We start from the raw sequence: 17,714 nt of genomic DNA on the forward strand, positions 1-17,714 counted from the left end.
TGAGGTTCGTGATTATCCTGATGCTGTTGCACTGAAGTCTGCAGTTTGTGGATGTTATAAGTATTTATCGTGACCAATGTTGGAGTCTTTTCACCCAAGTGCATTTTGCAATGGCCTTTATTTTATGACCGTGAGGTTTTGGTAAAAGTGTTATTCATTATAGAGCACCATAGCCTTTCATGCCTCCCTGTAGCGTTATTTCGTCTCAGGGTTTGAGGCTGAACATTATTCATTTATTCATTCCCACTCTCCCCATGTACGACACTGAGTGATGGAAGTTGATCCACTCTGTTACATTTGAAATGTCTGCTAGGCGGGAATGAGTGTGCGATGTCAGCGGTGTGTGCTCATCCTGATTAAGCTGTCCAATTACCTGTGAGGAAGTTACTTTGCTCTTGAGCGGCTGCCTAGCATTGCTTGATGGAATCCCACTGTGAGGTCATGCACAGAGCCCTAATCAACATGGGATTCATTACATGACTGTGCACACAGTGACTTAGGGTTCATATCAAGGATTGACCTTTGTGAGATGGACAATATCGAGGACTGTAATGGTATAAAAGTGATGCTCTGGCACACCTCCTGAGTGCTCACCAGTATTAATGAAGGGAATAAGTTAGCATTGACTGCTGTGTGAGAACTGACTGGGCCATGTTCCTTGCAGATGCCAATGCAATGCAGGACATAGACTTGACAGGTTTCTGACAAATGTAGGGTTATGTGTGTTTGTAAATAATCAAACGATGGTCCTGCTGAGCCACTCTCTGTGAGTACAATGCTAACATAACTCGCAGCTTTGTGTCCATGCTGTCATGTGACAGATCACTGTGTCCTGATGTCCAAAGGCATCCTGGGGCTCTGTATCAGTCTGAGGCCTCTGCATTAAACATGCATGAGAGCTGATGTTTGGAGAGATACTGTTGTCTGGATGTAGCTCCATTTTCAGACGGTCAAGCGCTAACCATTGACAAATTGGCCTTTATAATAACTATGCATACCTAGTCCGTGAACTTATGTTCTGACTGCAAACATGGCGCCTTGAATGCCATGTCCAAATCATTGCGAAACTGGAGGCTTGTAGGGTCCATGCTGTCTCTACGCAGCAGATGTGGCCATTGATTCTTGGAGCCTGCATCCATTCTGACATGCCTCTGTAACGATCAGATGTCACTTAAGACCATATGCACTGCAGCACCTAAACTTAATGGATTCTTGTCTGAATGCACACCAAGGAACCAAGTTCATTCATTGTGCATTAGACCCTCGAGTCCAGCACTCAGCTGAGATATGCTTCTCATGGTTTGAGCAGGACAGTTATAGGGTACCCCTTCAATCAGCCAAGATTTGCTGTGCTGAACTCCTCCCACACGCCCCAAGACCTCTCCCTGCCTGACTGTTTTCAAGCTTGACTTTCAAACTGCATCATTGTAAGGTGAACTCAAAAATGGTGCTGCTAACATTCGTCTGGGAGACCAGCTTCCAACCTCCCCCTATCATCCCCTCCAAGTCCTTCCCATCCTCTTCCATCCTCACCACCTCTTAATTCCCATTCCTCCTGTCACTATCCATTACCCTGGAACCCATCATTATCTGTGTTGATATTCCTGTCCTCTCCACTGAACCATTTAATGATGATATCCACATGTTCTTTGTCAACCTGACCCCTCCTTTTCTCAAGGCGACATGCACCCTGACTTTCCGGGAAACCCCCCCAACAATGAGACCATCTAATACCTTCCTCGCTCCATCACTTTTCAGCTCCCGACTTACGGGGTGCAGATACCTCGCCAAGCCATGATTTGCCATCTGCCTCACAGTACCATACATTTAACCCCCAAATTCTTTAGGATATTGACAATGCCCTGCACAGCATACAGTGCATGACCATCATTGTCCCGAGATGCCCTTCCCCACTCTAGACTGGCATCAAGACATGTGTGCCATGCATAGCCCTCTAACATGCCCTCACAACCCCAGAACAGTCTGTTCAATATGCCCCTGACAACATGGCCTCAGCCCCATGAGTCTCTGATTTATTCTTGGACGGGCTTATAACTCTTACCCCACTTCTATTACTCCACTCTGTTCCTTGGCCATCACTCCCTCCTCTGCCTCTGTCTTCACCCTTCCCTCCCATGCTCCATTGCAACCACCCCCCCCCCCCTCAAGTCCTACCTCTGTTTTCCACTTTCCCGCTGCCATTGCCCCCTGTACACAGCTTTGGTGCAGTTTCTGATATAAGCACGTGAAATCTTGCAGAAACGTTCTTAGAGTTAGGCAAAAGTAGGGTCTTTATACCTCGAAGTTGATGAAGTCAAGCTCGTCAGATGCAGGTCGCTTCTGTACAGTCGAGAAACAGACTTCTAATTATCTGCTGACGGGAAACTTAATTTGGAGGGAGAGCATAATTCTGGTGAGTTGGCCTTTTAATGAGCATTCATGAGATGCAAATGAATGCAAATATGGTTCCTGACATAGATCAATGGGAAACGTTTTTAACCCGCCATCAGAGTCTGGAGAACAAATTCCAATATGATTTCCTGTCAGTGGAAACTGGCTCCTTCCATCATACCAAATTTTGAGTCCCCACCCACCACACTTCCCAACCCTGGCGGAAGTGGAAAATTCTGCCCTTATGTGGGGAGATAAGATGCTGTGTGCTAGGTGGGGTGTCCCGATCATGGAGGCAACTCAGGCTGACATTGGATTCAAGAGGTAGGTGTAAAGGTACTTCCAGTTGAGGTACTGCTGTCTGGATCCACCAAGCCCTCACTTTCAGGAAGCTGCCTGGTTGTTGGAAAACACAGCCAATGACAGTTACAGTCAAAAACCTAAATAACAATGAGGTTAGCGGCATCATTATCGTACCTAAATTTCCAATTTGCCTCTTTGGAGTGGATCGGTCACCTGTCCACCTGCTGGGCCCTGTTAAAGTTGGAAAAATGGATGTGTTGGAGGTGTGTTTGGGTCTGGAAACAGATTTCCCAGACATTAACCCTCCCACCTGACTCAAAGCCGCTCATTTACTAGGTTAAAACTCCCCCCATAGTGTCTGGGTCAATACCATTACTACAGATATACACAGCACCTGATGTTCAGTTCCATCTCAGTCAATGAAATTAAATATCGGGTTCTGCATATAATGGGCAGCTGATCCAATACCATCTATTTTGTGCCATTGTCCCATTCTAACCTGTTGTTCTTATCCATCAAAGTGATGAAAGTTAGTGCTGGGACTGGAACGCTTCCTATTTCAGCTATTCATTATCAGCATCAAGCACTTCCAGTTGAGGTATAGCACAACTGGATGCAGAATAAAGCTTCCTCCACTATGCTGCAAAATCAGAAGCACATTTCTATTGAATCAGTGTGGTAACTTCTCCCCACACCAGCTATCCTGTATTCTCTGTTATTGACATTGTCAATTAGTGCCAAATTTAGGGGCAGTCTTGTGCCAAATCCACTAGGAGCTGAGTCACTTGGGACTAGCCAAAGTCATTTCACATTGCATCCTTGCAACCAGATGAATCTGGGCTTGAAATGAACCTAAAGGTCACTATTTACACCACTACTATACCCAGCAAACCCGGAGTCAGTGGGAATCAGGGGGAAACTCTCCGCTGACTAGAGTCATATCTAGCACAGAGGAAGATGGTTGTGGTTATTGGAGGTCAGTCATCTCAGCTTCAGGACATAACTGCAGAAGTTCCTCAGGGTAGTGTTCTCGGCCTTACCGTCTTCAGCTACTCTATTAATGAACTTCCTTCCATTATAAGGTCAGAAGTGGGGATGTTTACTGATGATTGTACAATGTTTAGCACCATTTGCAACTCCTTAGATACTGAAGCAGAATATGTCCAAATGCAGCAAGACCTGGACAATATCCAGGCTTGAGCTGACAAGTGGCAAGTAACATTCATTCCACACAATTGTCAGCCAATTATCATCTCCAACAAGAGGGAATCTAACCATCACCACTTGACGTTCAATGGCATTAGCATCACTGAATCCCCCACTATCAACACCTTGGGGATTACCATTAACCAGAAACTGAACTGGACTAGCCATATAAATACTGTGGCTACAGGAGCAGGTCAGAGGCTAGGAATCTTGCGGTGTGTAACTCATATCCTGACTCCCCAAAATCTGGCCACCATCTACAAGGCACAAGTCAGGAGTGTGATGGAATACTCTCCACTTGCCTGAATGAGTGCAGCTCCAACAGCACTCAAGAAGCTTGACACCATCCAGGACAAAGCAGCCCACTTGATTAACACCCCTTCCACAAACATTCACTCCCTCCACCACTGATGCAAAGTAGCAGCAGTGTGTACCAGCTACAAGATGCAGGAACTCACCAAGGCTCCTTAGACAGCACCTTCCAAACCCACAACCACTACCATCTAGAAGGACAAGGGCAGCAGATAGATAGGAACACCACCACCTGGAAGTTCCCCTCCAAGTCACTCACCGTCCTGACTTGGAACTATATCACTGTTCCTTCACTGCTTCTGGGTCAAAAGCCTGGAATTCCCTTCCTAACAGCACTGAGGGTGTACCTACACCACATGGACCGCAGTGGTTCAAGAAGGCGGCTCACCACCACCTTCTCAAGGGCAATTAGGGTTGGGCAATAAATGCTGGCCTAGCCAGTGATGCCCACATCCCATAAATGAATTAAAAGAATCCCTCTGTGTACACCACCTCTCACAGAACAATTTTTCCTTGCATTATCTATTATGCCTTTTATACCTGGACAAGCCAGATAAGAGATCAGCCCACCTGTGGCCAGATTTTGGGGAGTCAGGATGTTTGAGGGATGAAATCTATCTGCTAGTGGCTGCTGCTTAGATTTACCATCACCAGCTCTTGGAGGAAGGCACCAAGAAAATATGTCTCAAAGACACACTTACTCCCTCTGTTGGCATTAGCATTGTTAATATAGGGTTAGACATGGGCTTGCACTTGTCGACTGTCGATGTACCAGAACTGAGAGCTGTAGACTCAGCAGGAGTGAAACACTTGCAGGTTTACTAAGGGTTAAAGAAACATAAACACAGACAACACCCCATAACCCATAGCAGTTGCATTGCTGTGGACAACACCTTACAGCCATTGAGCTTAACTTTCTGCTTCCCTTCCTTCTGTTTCATCTTCTAATCTTTCATTACAATCTTTTTTTAATCTTACTAACTATATTACTGCATGCAGTTAGCACCAGTTTATACCAGTCAATATCAAGAAATTCCAGATTCTCTCAACTTTGGTCATCTGTAGTCCACAGACCTATCAGGAGCTGCTCGTATTTAGGTTATGCAATGCATGGAATGTACTGGTTGTGGCTACACTACAGATGACTTCTTCTCTAAGCATGCAGGAATCTTTAGAATATTCAGATCTAATTGAATTCTTCGCTTTCCTTTAATTGTTATGCCTTCATTCTATTTCAAGCAACCTTATGAATAGGATGCCAGTTGCACTTTTGAAAATGTTCATTCCATTTCAGCTGATGGAAACTTTGTGCTGCTTTTGATTTTAAAAATGTAGCTTCTACATGAGTTGAAATGAAATGTCTAGCACTTTCTTTACAACTCTTAAATCAGTGCCCACGATGCAAAAGGTTCAAGTCAGGTTGTTCAGCAAAGCTATGCTTGATTTTTTCTGCTTTCTGATTTCCTCAGACAGGATCACAGAATCTTTGCCATGCTGAAGGAGGCCATTCGGCCCATCGAGTCTGCACTGACTCTCTGAAAGTGCATTCCAGCTAGTCCCACTCTCCTGCCTCATCCCCGTAACCTTGCACATTATGTCTCAGACTAAGTAATGTTTAACCTGACATAGTAAGTTTGTTACGTTTTTGCACAAGGTTTGCTTTGCTGTAACATAAAGGACAGAATTTTACAGTTGGCGTGCGGGCTCGGCGGGAGCAGGCAGGTGCAGTCGGGAAGCCGACTGTCGCCCGTGATCGGCTCCGCACTGCCAGTGTCTCAGGGAGATTGAAGTGCTTTTTAAAAAAATTAACAGTAAAAATTGAATGAAACATGTTCCCTCGTGTGATAATGTCACATGAGATGGGGCATGTTTTTAATGTCTAAAGGTTTTATTTAATTGATATTAGCTTCAGGAAACCTCATCCCGCTCGTGGATGAGGTTTCCTAAAAAATGTAAAGGCCGCTTGGCTTTTTCGCCTACCCTCCAAACATTAGGTTGGACGGGCAGCATAAATTTCAAGTTAATTAGGTCCTTAATGACCTAAATAGGGCTTTCAATTATCGGCAGACGAGCAGCTGACTCCAGTGCATGCCCACAAAACGAAATATCGCGCGAGTGCGCTATGATGCCAGGATGCACGCCCGATGTCATCACCCGTCATATTACGTTCCGATATGTCAAACGTGCACCTGCCTGCCAAAGGTACAATTCTGGCAATAATGAAATGGGAAGTGCATGCACGGCCATTTAACTCTTAAGGCTAGGGTCACTAATTTTCAGTATCTGCCACATGTATGCTGTGTAGCTGCCTTAGTTAAAAGCTTTTCATTAAAACATGAAAACTAGCTGTTTTTTTTAGAAAATCAGTGGTTAAACATAACTCAAATAATCATATTGGTGCAAACGACATCAGTCCTGGGTATGATCCAGGATTATGATTTGTTGACCTAGGGTATAAAATATCTAAATTAATCTACATCAGGAGATAAGCTGAGTGTCATGATACTTGGAAGAAATCTACTATATTGTTTGAAGTTGCCTCTGTTTGAGCCTTGCACCTACTTCCTGTCAATATTTAGGCTTTAAAGTGACATTTCTGCTGCAGCTTGAACTGCTGTGCCTGTCTGCCGTTTTCTTCACTTTCATTGAAGTATTTTATCCTTCTGTAATTTGTTATTTTATATTTTCATTATTCACCATTCATATTATGCAAAACCTTGCTCTCATTTCAATTTTCTCCCCAATTACATTCTACTAAAAAAATTCAAACCGACCACCAAGATACAAACACTGTGACAATTTCTAACTCGCAAAAAAATTAGCCTGCATCACACATTAAAAAAATCTTACAGAAATATCGCAAAACTACCCATGAACTTGGCTCCAACAGCTTTTAACCCTTCTTGCAAAAGCATGTGACACATACCTCCAGGCCTCTATGTTCTGGACTCTATGTATATCCTCCTGCATATTTCATAACTTCCATTTGGCCCCATGTTCATAGGCCCAATGTAAAGGTAAAATATCATTGTTCTGTAGCCTCTCTCTAGAGCAGGTTCAATGACTCTTTGGGGTTGTTCTTTCAGGGTATGTTTGCTAAGGAGATTTTAAAACAATGATAAATTACGAGAATAATCTGAAATGGCTTCCCTTCCAGCTCTTCACCGTTCCCCCTTGCGCACCCATGAGTCTAAGCTTGGCCTCCTCTTATTTCTCTTCTCATTCTGCCCCTCGGCAACAACTACCGAAAACATAACATTGGTTTTCACATATACCCTGATGACATCCAGCTCTACCACACCTTCAACTCTCAACTTCTCCACCTTCTCTAGTATGTCAGATTGCTTGTCTTGACACCTGGTACTAGACGAGTAGAAATTTCCTCCAACTAAGTATTCAGAAGGCCTAATTTATTGCCTGTGGTCCTAGCCAGAATCCCCACCCTGCCCCCTGGCAACTGTCTGAGGCTGAACCAAACTGTTGGCAACCACAGTGTCATATATGACCCCAAGGTGAACTTCTGACCACATATTCTAGCCATCACAAAGACCATCTATTTCCACCTCTGTGGCATTGCCTGACCTCGTTCTTGTCTCAGCTCATCTGCCGATTAAAACCTCTAAACTTAACTATTCCAATGTACTCCTGGCTGGCTTCCCAGGCTCTTTCCTCCATGAACTTGAGGTCATTCAAACCCTCTGCTGCCAGTGACCTACGTTCCACCAAGTCCCATTCACCCATCGCACCTGTAATCGTTGACCTATACTGGATTCCAGTTAATGCCCTGATGTTAAAATTCTCATCCTTGGTTTGAGATCCTCCCCTCCTGTGTCTGTAATCAACTGCAGCCCTGCAGCCCTCCAAGATATCTGCGTTCCATTAATTCTCGTTTCTTGAGCATCCACGATTTTAATTGCTTCCCTGTTGGTGGCCAAGCCTTCAGCTGCCAAGGCTCTTAACTCTGGAATTCCCTCCCTAAACTTCTTTACCTCCCTACCTCTCTTTCCTTCTTTAATCTAGCAGTTAAACCTAACTCTTTAACCAAGTTATTGGTCATCCACCCTACTGCCTCCTTTTGTGGGTCTATGACATATATTGTTTCATAACACTCCTGTGAAATGCCTTTGTTAAAGGCACTAAAGATGTTGTTGTTGAAGAGAGTAAGTAAATGAGAATGAAAAAGGGACAAACAGGAAGGGAGGAAAAAATAATTAAAACAGAAGAGTAATAAAGGGAATGAGAAACTAAAGGGCTTAGTGGGCAATATGCCCTTTGACTTACTAGGATCAATGCTACGGGATATTGATTAGTCTTTTGGATTTTATAAAAATTGGGGTTAACAAGAGAAGCCCTGTCTTTGTACTTAACTGTGCTTTGTTTGTGTCCCAGGGTACTGTATATTGGCCTGGCCTGTAATACAGCTCGGTATTTATATATCTCTTATTTGGAAAATGCATGGTACGTACTCCCCATGGAGGTGTTGCAAGGTAAGGATAAAGTCAAGAATATTTTGAAATTTTAATATGGCAAAAGGAAATATTTATAATGTTCTTCCCTGAAATATCAGCACAAAAACTATTCAGTAAAATAGTTCCTCCACTTGCTATTTATAAGGTGAGCGGGAATCAGTAAATTGAGCCTTCATCCTCATTTGCTGGATAAAAAAGCATTCTCCTTACTCACCTCTTACTGACTGAGTATCTTTTGTTTACACAGTGTATTGTTGTGATCTGGAATTTCCTGCCTGAAAGGGTGGTGGAAGCAGATTCAGTAATAATGTGCAAAGAGGAATCAGATAAATACTTGAAAGGGAAAAAAAATTACAGGGCTGTAGGGAAAGGGCGGAGGATTGAGACTAATTGGATAGTTCTTTCAAAGAGCTGGCACAGGCACAACTGACTGAATGGCCTCCTGTGCTGTATCATTCTATGATTCTCTGCATGAAGTCGAGAAAAGATCTTGGACAAATTTTAAGCATCCCAAAGAAAGATGTAATTAATTCAATTGAAAAAGTCAAATCTGACTTCCTTTGTCTTGGTTTTCTTGATGCCTTAGGAAATTATGCATTTTCTTTTAACTGTGGAAGTAGTGCCTTTCTGATCAACTAAATAATGCATTTCATTATGTAAACATTGTATATTCCAAATATAAAATAAATCAAATGTTGAAAAGATTTTTACTTGTATGCAGGCGTTACCCATGCAGCTGTATGGGCTGCATGCATCTCCTATCTCAGTGCTGCCGTACCTCCTGCATTAAGGACTTCTACCCAGGGAATTCTACAAGGGCTCCATCTGGGTTTGGGCCGAGGCTGCGGTGCCATGATGGGAGGGGTAATGGTAAATGCCTTTGGTAAGTAGTGATATGATGGCTTTTTTCCATATTTCCTGCCTTGGCATATCAATAATTGGGAGAGAGCAGCTCTTTATTTATCTGGCAGCAGCAGCTTTTTACCCTCATTATCTCGCTTTCAAGCTGTGTTGAACACTAATGAATTTGATGTGATTCAGCTAATTTAGAGTTAGGCATATCATTTACAATAATAAAAATTTATAGCTACGCTCACAAATAGAGAGTTTAATAAATATAACGTTCAGAGCACTAACGATTATCAGGTTATCTTGGAAAAACCATTCCTCATTTACATTCTGTTTCACTGCAGCATATTAACATTGAGAGCTGAATTGTCTTTTCTGATCTTTAAAAATTCTCTTTCTATCTCTCCATGCAGTTCATTTGGCTTTTGGACACTCTAGATGTTAATGTTATAGAATAGAACTGTTGTTTTGCAGGATGATCGAATGGATCATTAATGTTTCAATGTTTAAAAGAATGAATCTTGTCATTTTCTTTCAATGACCATATCCAGTCAGCCATTACTCAGCTGATCGGAAAGAGGGTAGAGGGCAACACGAGGCTATTAAACCATGAATATTCCATGCCACCAGAACAGAATCTATTTTCAAAAAAGGAAGCAAAAATGACCAGGATCACTGGGTAAATGCACTGACTGGTGAAATACTGAGCCAGATGCACAGGGAAAATCCCAGGCTCCATAACCAGTTCATGCTCAGTTGGTTGCTCTCCGTCTGGGTAGATTTTAGGGTGTTATGATCAACCTCAGTGCCCACTGGGTTGGCAGTTATTGTTTCACAGAATCATTTGGCCCATCATGCCTATGGCAGCTCTTCGATAGATTTTTAAAGAATAGATCATTCCTTGGGTATTAATTTGAATAGGTGACTAAAGTAGCACAGAGGGTAATGTTAATAGATGGTTTTTTCCTATGGTCTTTCAGAAGATATTTTATAAAGCCCTGCATAAGTGACTGCTATCTACAATTGAAGCTCATGGAATTGAACCCAAGTTATTGACCTAGTTAGGAACTTGGTTGAACAGCAGGAGACAGAGAGTAAGGATAATGGGCTGGTACTCGAATTGGCAGGTTGTGACAAGTGGCATCCAGCAAAGGTCTGCTTTGGGTCCTCAACTTCTTTTTCTTCTTCAGTCCTCTGCCCGAAGGCAGGTCCAACCCACAGCATCATGACCTCCACCATAAGTAGGGCAAGGAGGCAGGTCCTGAATCCACCCCAGCCAGAACAGGGATTGAACCCCATGCTGTTGGCACCAATCTAATCCACACCAGCTGTCCAGTCAACTGGCCCTCAAGAAGTCCCACTTTTCTCTGCATGTTGTATTCTGGGACTGTGAATAGTAATGGTGGAGGCTCCAATTTTCTTCCCATTTGATGTCTGACCAGGATTCTCTCCCGCTGTTAAGCGATGGTCATTGGCGTATGTTAGAAGGATTTACAGGTTAATATTCAACCTGTTTGGCTGCGTTATGAATGTATCTTTCATCAAGTCCTTAAGTGAGGCTCAAACCTGGAGCTTCTGGCTTAGAGGCAGGGACACTACCACTGTGCCTCAAGATCTCCTGGGCCTCAACTACTCACTATTTATTAATGACTTACGTGATGGGATAGTGAGTCATATATCCATGTTGATGCTGTCACAAAGAAAGGATAATAAAAGTTTTGAATGCTATTCCCACAATGGAAATTCATGCTAGATAAATTGTTACTTTAGATCTTAGATTGATAGATTTATGTTAACCAAAGAGATTAAATGATAGGGGACAAAGGCAGGTTGGTAAAGTTAGTTTGCTGTTCAGCCATGATCTCATTGAATGGCAGAGCAGACTTGGTGAGTTAAATGGCCTGCTCCTGTTCCTATGTTCCTATCCATTTAGCTTTTCTATCTAATTCCATTGTAATATACAGTACAGCAGCAAGGTTCTGCCCCATTTTACAGTTTTTTCGTCATGAGATAATTAAATCATGAAGAGATATTAATGTGTATAATGTTACTGAAAATTATTTTCAAATTGGACTTGTAGTAGGGACTGTGTCTATGTGTGTCTGTGTGTGTGTCTGTGTGTGGCTTAATTGGATTAAAGCCAGCTAGTCTGGGTGCTTTGATGTAGTCTAGCTTGAGATGTTAACTAGATTAACGTAAGGATAGAAGGTAAAGAGAACATCTGCATTTGATGAATAAACCATTCAAAAGAATGGGTAAAATCTTGCACTTAGCTAGGAGACACCAAGCAATGTATATATATATTACTAATAAAATTGGTAGAATGAAAAGATTATTGTTAGGAGAGGTAGAATTAAAAAAACTAGTAATACAATGGAAAATTTACATTCAAAAGGAAAGCTAGGTATAAACCGAGAGGAGTTTGTGTGTGAGAGTCAGAGGTATGTAATATCTAACTAGCCAACAACTCTGCAAAGGAACCAAATTGAAAGGAACCTCATTTTGAATTTGTAAGGTCCAATGTGCTTTGTCTGGTATCTGTTTAAAGTCTATGGGTTACTGTTGCCTGAGTGGAGATTTACCTGGGGGTGATTAATTTGGGGATTTGTTATGTTATTATAGTAGTAATTTGTAGCCATGGCCAGAATTTTACATTCAGCGTGCAGGGGTGCGCCCAACACACCGGAATGTAAAATGATGCACAATGACATCGGTCATGTGCCCCGATGACACCGCGTGCCATCACGATATTTCACTAGGTGGGTGCGTGATGAAGATGTAGGCGCGCCCACCACTAATTAATGGGACAGTTAAAGTCCTTGAGGCACCAACTGTCTGTGATTTTACGCAGCTGGTACAATTTTCAGGGCGTCACAAGGGCACAATAGGCAGGCGGGTAGGCCACATTTTCAAAAACTTCATCCACGGGTGGGATAAGAGGGGCAAGTGGGTTTGCTAATGCGAGTTGTTTGTACTTTTGCTTATAAGTTGCTGCTGCTTGCTTGTGTGAACAGGACAACTTCATTTCACTTCAGAGCTGCTTTAACCACTTGGGGCCTTCCAGGTATCAGACAGCCTTCCCTTAGCCTGGGAATGGGGGTTGTGGTCTCTGCTGGAGGCACCTCCTCTGAGGAGGAAGAAAGGGCCAGAAGGCGGAGGAGGCCAGGTGTCCCTTTTCAGCCTCCAGGGGAGCAACCTGTCGGAGGACAGGCGCAGGCAAAAGGGGCACAGGGCCAGCAGGGAGTGCAAGGTGGAAGGGGCCGCAGAAGATGCCACTATCCTGCTGCCAGGGTTTACAGGCGGCGATGCAGCTACCCCAATATGTCTGAGGTGCAATGCCAAAGAAGGCTCCATCTCTCAAGGGAGAGCGTGACCTCCATCTGTCAGATGATCGGCCCTGAGATCAGCTCTGACTGTGTGGGTGGACACCCCATGCCAGTGGCGCTGAAGGTCACAGTGGCTCTTTCTAGAGGTCGATGGATGATCTTTGTGGAGTCCCCCAATCAGCTGTCCACAGTTGTGTCAAGCTGGTGACAGAAACTCTGTTCAGGCGTGCATTGGCTTTCATTCACTGCCATATGGACGAGGCCAACCAGACAGAGTGAGCCAGAGGCTTTGCAGTGATTTCTGGGTTTCCACGCATTCCACACATGTGGCGATCAAGGCGCCAACGGGCGAGCTGGGTGCCTTCATCAACAGGAAGGGCTTCCACTCCATCAACGGGCAGATAGTGTGTGATCACAGGATGCAGATTCTGCAAGTCTGTGCAAGGTACCCAGGCAGCTCCCATGACGCTTACATCTGAGACACTCCCAGGTGCCGAGGCTCTTCAGTGCTCCAACCTGGCTGGATGGATGGCTGCTGGGTGACAAGGGCTATCCCCTCAAAAGGAGGCTCATGACGCCTCTCCGCCATCCAAGAACAGAAGCTGAGCAGCAGTACAATAGGAGCCACACCTCCAAAAGGGCTGTGGTGGAGAGAGCCATCGGTCTCCTCGAGATGTGCTTCAGGGGGCACACTCCAATACCCCCCTGATCATGTGTCACTGATAGTGGTTGTATGCTGCTCTCTCCACAATCTGGCACTGGAAAGGGGGGGTCCCAGTGGAGGAAGAAGATGTTGACGCAGCTGCTCCGGCTGCAGACGATGAGTCAAGTAGTGAGTCCGAGGACAAGCACGCTCAGGAGAACACTGAGGGGATAGACATTGACCTCCAAGGAGGCAGGGACATCCGGGAGGCTTTGATCCAACGCTCCTTCAGCTAGCCCACCAAAGATAAATCATCACCACGTACCAGGGCTGCAGGCTCCATACTCGATACCTGAGAGCAACATTTGCTTGGTCAACATATGATCTATGTGCCATTTCAATAAAGCTCAAAGACAAACAAGTCACTCAAAACATCATGGGTTCCCCTGCACCTACAGAATGAAGTACCCAAAGGTTTGTTGAACACAAACACATTTAATGCTGTGGTGCCTGGCATACATAATACAAATTAAATTGAAAGATGTTATTTGTCACACCTAATAATATTTAACATAAAAATGGGGGAAAAAATATCACCACTGTTAAGCCCGTGTTATGCTTAAGGTGCTTTAAGTTTTTGCTTGAGGGTGCTACATCTAGGTTCTCCCCCCTCACTGGCACCAGCATTGGAGACAGTCTGCTCACTCTGCTGTCCTGTTGGCCCATGGAGCCAGTGCTGGCCCCGTCTGGGAGGGAGCGGTCAGTGCCACAGCTGGCATCTCCCCAGTCATTGCAGCCTCTTCGGATGCCATGGTCACTAGCAGAGGGGTGGCGGAGCTGCTGCCATCATCCAGAGTGCTCTGAGAGGAGACCGCAGAGACAACAAGCAGCTCGTACGCCAACATCAGGTTGCTTTGGACCTCCCTGCTCACCTTTGATGGACAGGCACCTAGCTGGGATACTGGGCGCTCAATCCATCTCCCAAACTGACAGTCACCACCTGAGGTCACTGCCGGTGTGAGGGCTTGCAGGTCTGAGCGCATCCCCAGGAACTTGAGATTCAATTCCTGGAGGAGCATCTCCATGAGAGTCGCCACTCTCTCCACGGAGGAGGCATTGCGCTCGGCCATGAGGGTCATTGCATTGCTCATGCTCTGTATGGACCCCTCCACAATGGAGACCATGGCACACATTCCCTCATGTATCGCCACCAGATCCTCTCGCACATCCTACTGGACTTCCAGCATCTGCTGCTTTAGGGATGACTCCAGTGACACATCATCAGCCACCGAATGAGCATGTTCCTGATTCCCAGCAGTCCTCCGACTGCCACGGCCCTGGGCACTCTCTGCCTCTACCTACACCTCAAGCAAGTGTGAAGTGCCCTCACCGCTGTTCACGGGGATGCTATCCGCTGATCCGATGCCCACCGAGGTGCTAGTATCTGCGCTGGTGACTTCCTGGCTGAGAGGGTGTGACGCTGGTTCGTTTCTATGGTCACTGTCCTCTGGTGTCAGCGGTGGGCCTTCAGGCTCCTCACCCTGATGGGAAGCTGGTGAGCCTGAAAGGAAGAATAAGGACATGTCATTAGTTGAAGTCATTACTGTGCATGCCTCGCACCCGGATCAGGGTGCCCTCGTCTTTCCATTATCAATGGGGATTCCATGTTCAAGGCTCACATCAATATGGAGATAACAGTGGAATGGTTGCTTTTACAGATATTCTGACCTCAGTGCACTCTTACCTCCCTCTGGCACCCCAACCTCACCATAGCCGGTTGACCCAGGCGCATGGCGCCTCTCCAGCTCCAGGGCCTCCTGCTCATAGCTACTCAGGATTAGAAGGTGGGGTGGTTCTCCACCAGTCCACAACATCTCTGCATTGTTATGGGATGTCTTTTCCTGAAAGGACAGAGGAGCATTGATTAGTCCCCCTTGTACCTGCATTGTCATTGCAGCCTGGCCAACCCCACCTTAGGAAAACCTCGTAGGGCTCAGCTGATTCGTAACCCTGGAGCCATAAGACACTCAGTTCAAGCAGCCAGGGCTCACCCCCTGCTCAGATGCTGCCTCATTGAGATTTGCCACTCACACTCTAAGAACTCTGAGGTCCGGGGGGGTGGGGGGGGTGCCGTTTCTAACTGCTGTGCTAAGTAACCCATGCCAACACGGTGCTCACCCTTCCTGATTGCAGGAAATCATTGAACTGCTTATGGCACTGCACCCATGTGCGCCTCACCTTATCATAGGAGCTCACCCTGGATGCTACCTCCACCCAGGCATTTTTGGTGAGATGGTGGGGCCTCCTCCCCCCCATCCATGGGGACAAGTGTATCACTGCATGCTGCCACCTCCTCCAGGAGGGCAGCGAGACACTCATCGGAAGAACGCGGGGCCCTCTGCCCTGCCGACCTGCACCCCGCTTGCCGTGTTCAGCATTTAACTGCTCCATGACAAGCTTCCTCCAAGTCAGTGGCAGCCTTTGCATGGCTGCTGCGGCTGCTGCATCACCGTTGGACCCGGCAGACATTGAGCTCCCGCCCCTGCCCACCCCTTCTCCCTTTTGCTGCTGATGTATCTCATGCTGGGTGGGCCTTAATTGGCCCGCCCGCATAAGATGGTGGTGTGGAGCCGATCGCAGGCAGTGGTTGGGTTCCCGACCGCCCCCGCCTGCTCCCGCCAAATGTAATATTCTGGCATGTGTATGTGTTTAATTTGTTGTTAAATTAATAAATGTTTAATTTAATTTTATATAAAAACCACGAGACTCGGTGGTCTTATTCCTACTGAAATCCAAAGTCTGCATCTCGAAATTACAAATTGCCAAAATAGGTCATGACAGTTGTTTCAAGTTTCCCCTCTGGGATTTGAACAACTCAGCCTTTACCATCGGCTGTGTCATAATGAAGCTCTGATGGATCACTGGATAAACTGCAGGGTCCCATGTGGAGCTTAATGTATTGAAACAAATTGAATTTGGCTGTCCCCTCTGAATCAAGCTGCTCCTTACATGTTTGCAGGCAACCTGCTTTTACATATCTATAAAGTGGCACAAAGCCAGTGTCAAGGAGGTTAGGCTTTGTATCAGGTTTGTATGTAAGCCAACCTACAAAGTTTAGAAAAGTTGACCATCAGCATCAAGAAATTAAACACCTCCCAAAAAGGCTGACAATTCACCTGAAATGAAACCCTAAGTTCTATGACCTGGGCTGAAGTGAGTGAATAAATGAATTCCTTTTCATTATGTTGGATTTTGAGTTTGTCATTAGTATTTTAGGAACACATTCTACAATTCAATGTGCCTTTCTATGGAAACTAAAACTCAGGAGCCTCTTGGTATTTCATGACTTCAAAATTCTTGTTATGAAGTTATTAAGTAACTAAAAATGCAATTTTTACATTAGTGGAATTAAAAAATATTTGAAAGGAGAAGACTGATGTGAAGCGCTCTCCCCATAAAATTTAGTATTTTCACTCACTTTTAGTACTTTTTCCAGCATTTTGAAATCTTCTGTGATTTCAGCATTTGAAGATATATATAGATAGATGTTTACCATATCGTAGATGTGTGTATGTTGTTATTGGTCACAATTGACTTTTGATTTTAGCACTATCAGATGGTAATATTTAGTCAGGCTGTAAATGCATGGTGGGGGCAGAGGATGGTACATCTACCCTAGAACCTACTGCTGACCCTACCAAAGATTGGTGTTGAGGGGTACGTCTGCAGTTTTAATGAAAATGGTGAGTGCCCAAACCATTCCAGATGCATCCAAGGTACCTGCCATAGGAGAGAGCCTAGGATCTCAATAAAACTTGCCAGTTCCAGAGGTGTGTTGCCCAGCTTCCTCACTCACTGCTCCTACCCACCCCCCCCAACCCCCCCAACCTTCCCCCCCACCCCCCCAAACCCGGAAAGAAGATTACATGTGTTGGAAAGCATACCACCATTAATCTTACAGCAGGTTCTGCTGACAGCCATGGAGACAGAAGCTGACAATGTTGGGAGTCCCTAACTTCCCTTATGTTGCTGCCCTTGTAAAAGGTGGGAAGAGGCTCCGTCCCTTACTGAACAGTATGAGATTCCCTTACTAGGCCAAATTTCAGCCTACTTTCCAGTTCTGCCAGCACATTATCACTAGAATTTAGGTGGAAGAGTATATGAGGTCAGTGGATTTTCCGTTCCACTGAGCATAACATGAGGCCTGTATGTATG

At 45.1% G+C, this 17,714-nt stretch overlaps 1 protein-coding gene across 2 annotated transcripts in view; it reads left to right on the forward strand.

The window, feature by feature from the left end:
* Window positions 1-17,714, forward strand: part of LOC121284752 (major facilitator superfamily domain-containing protein 6-like) — a 78,506-nt gene that overhangs the window by 40,813 nt on the left and 19,979 nt on the right. For both annotated transcript variants that reach the window (XM_041200312.1, XM_041200313.1), the window contains exons 3-4: window positions 8,602-8,699; window positions 9,403-9,564. In XM_041200312.1, coding sequence (XP_041056246.1) covers window positions 8,602-8,699; window positions 9,403-9,564 — 260 coding nt within the window. The remainder of the gene's footprint in view (window positions 1-8,601; window positions 8,700-9,402; window positions 9,565-17,714) is intronic.

This window comes from Carcharodon carcharias, chromosome 12, assembly GCF_017639515.1.
Source record: "Carcharodon carcharias isolate sCarCar2 chromosome 12, sCarCar2.pri, whole genome shotgun sequence".
Taxonomy (NCBI): domain Eukaryota; kingdom Metazoa; phylum Chordata; class Chondrichthyes; order Lamniformes; family Lamnidae; genus Carcharodon; species Carcharodon carcharias.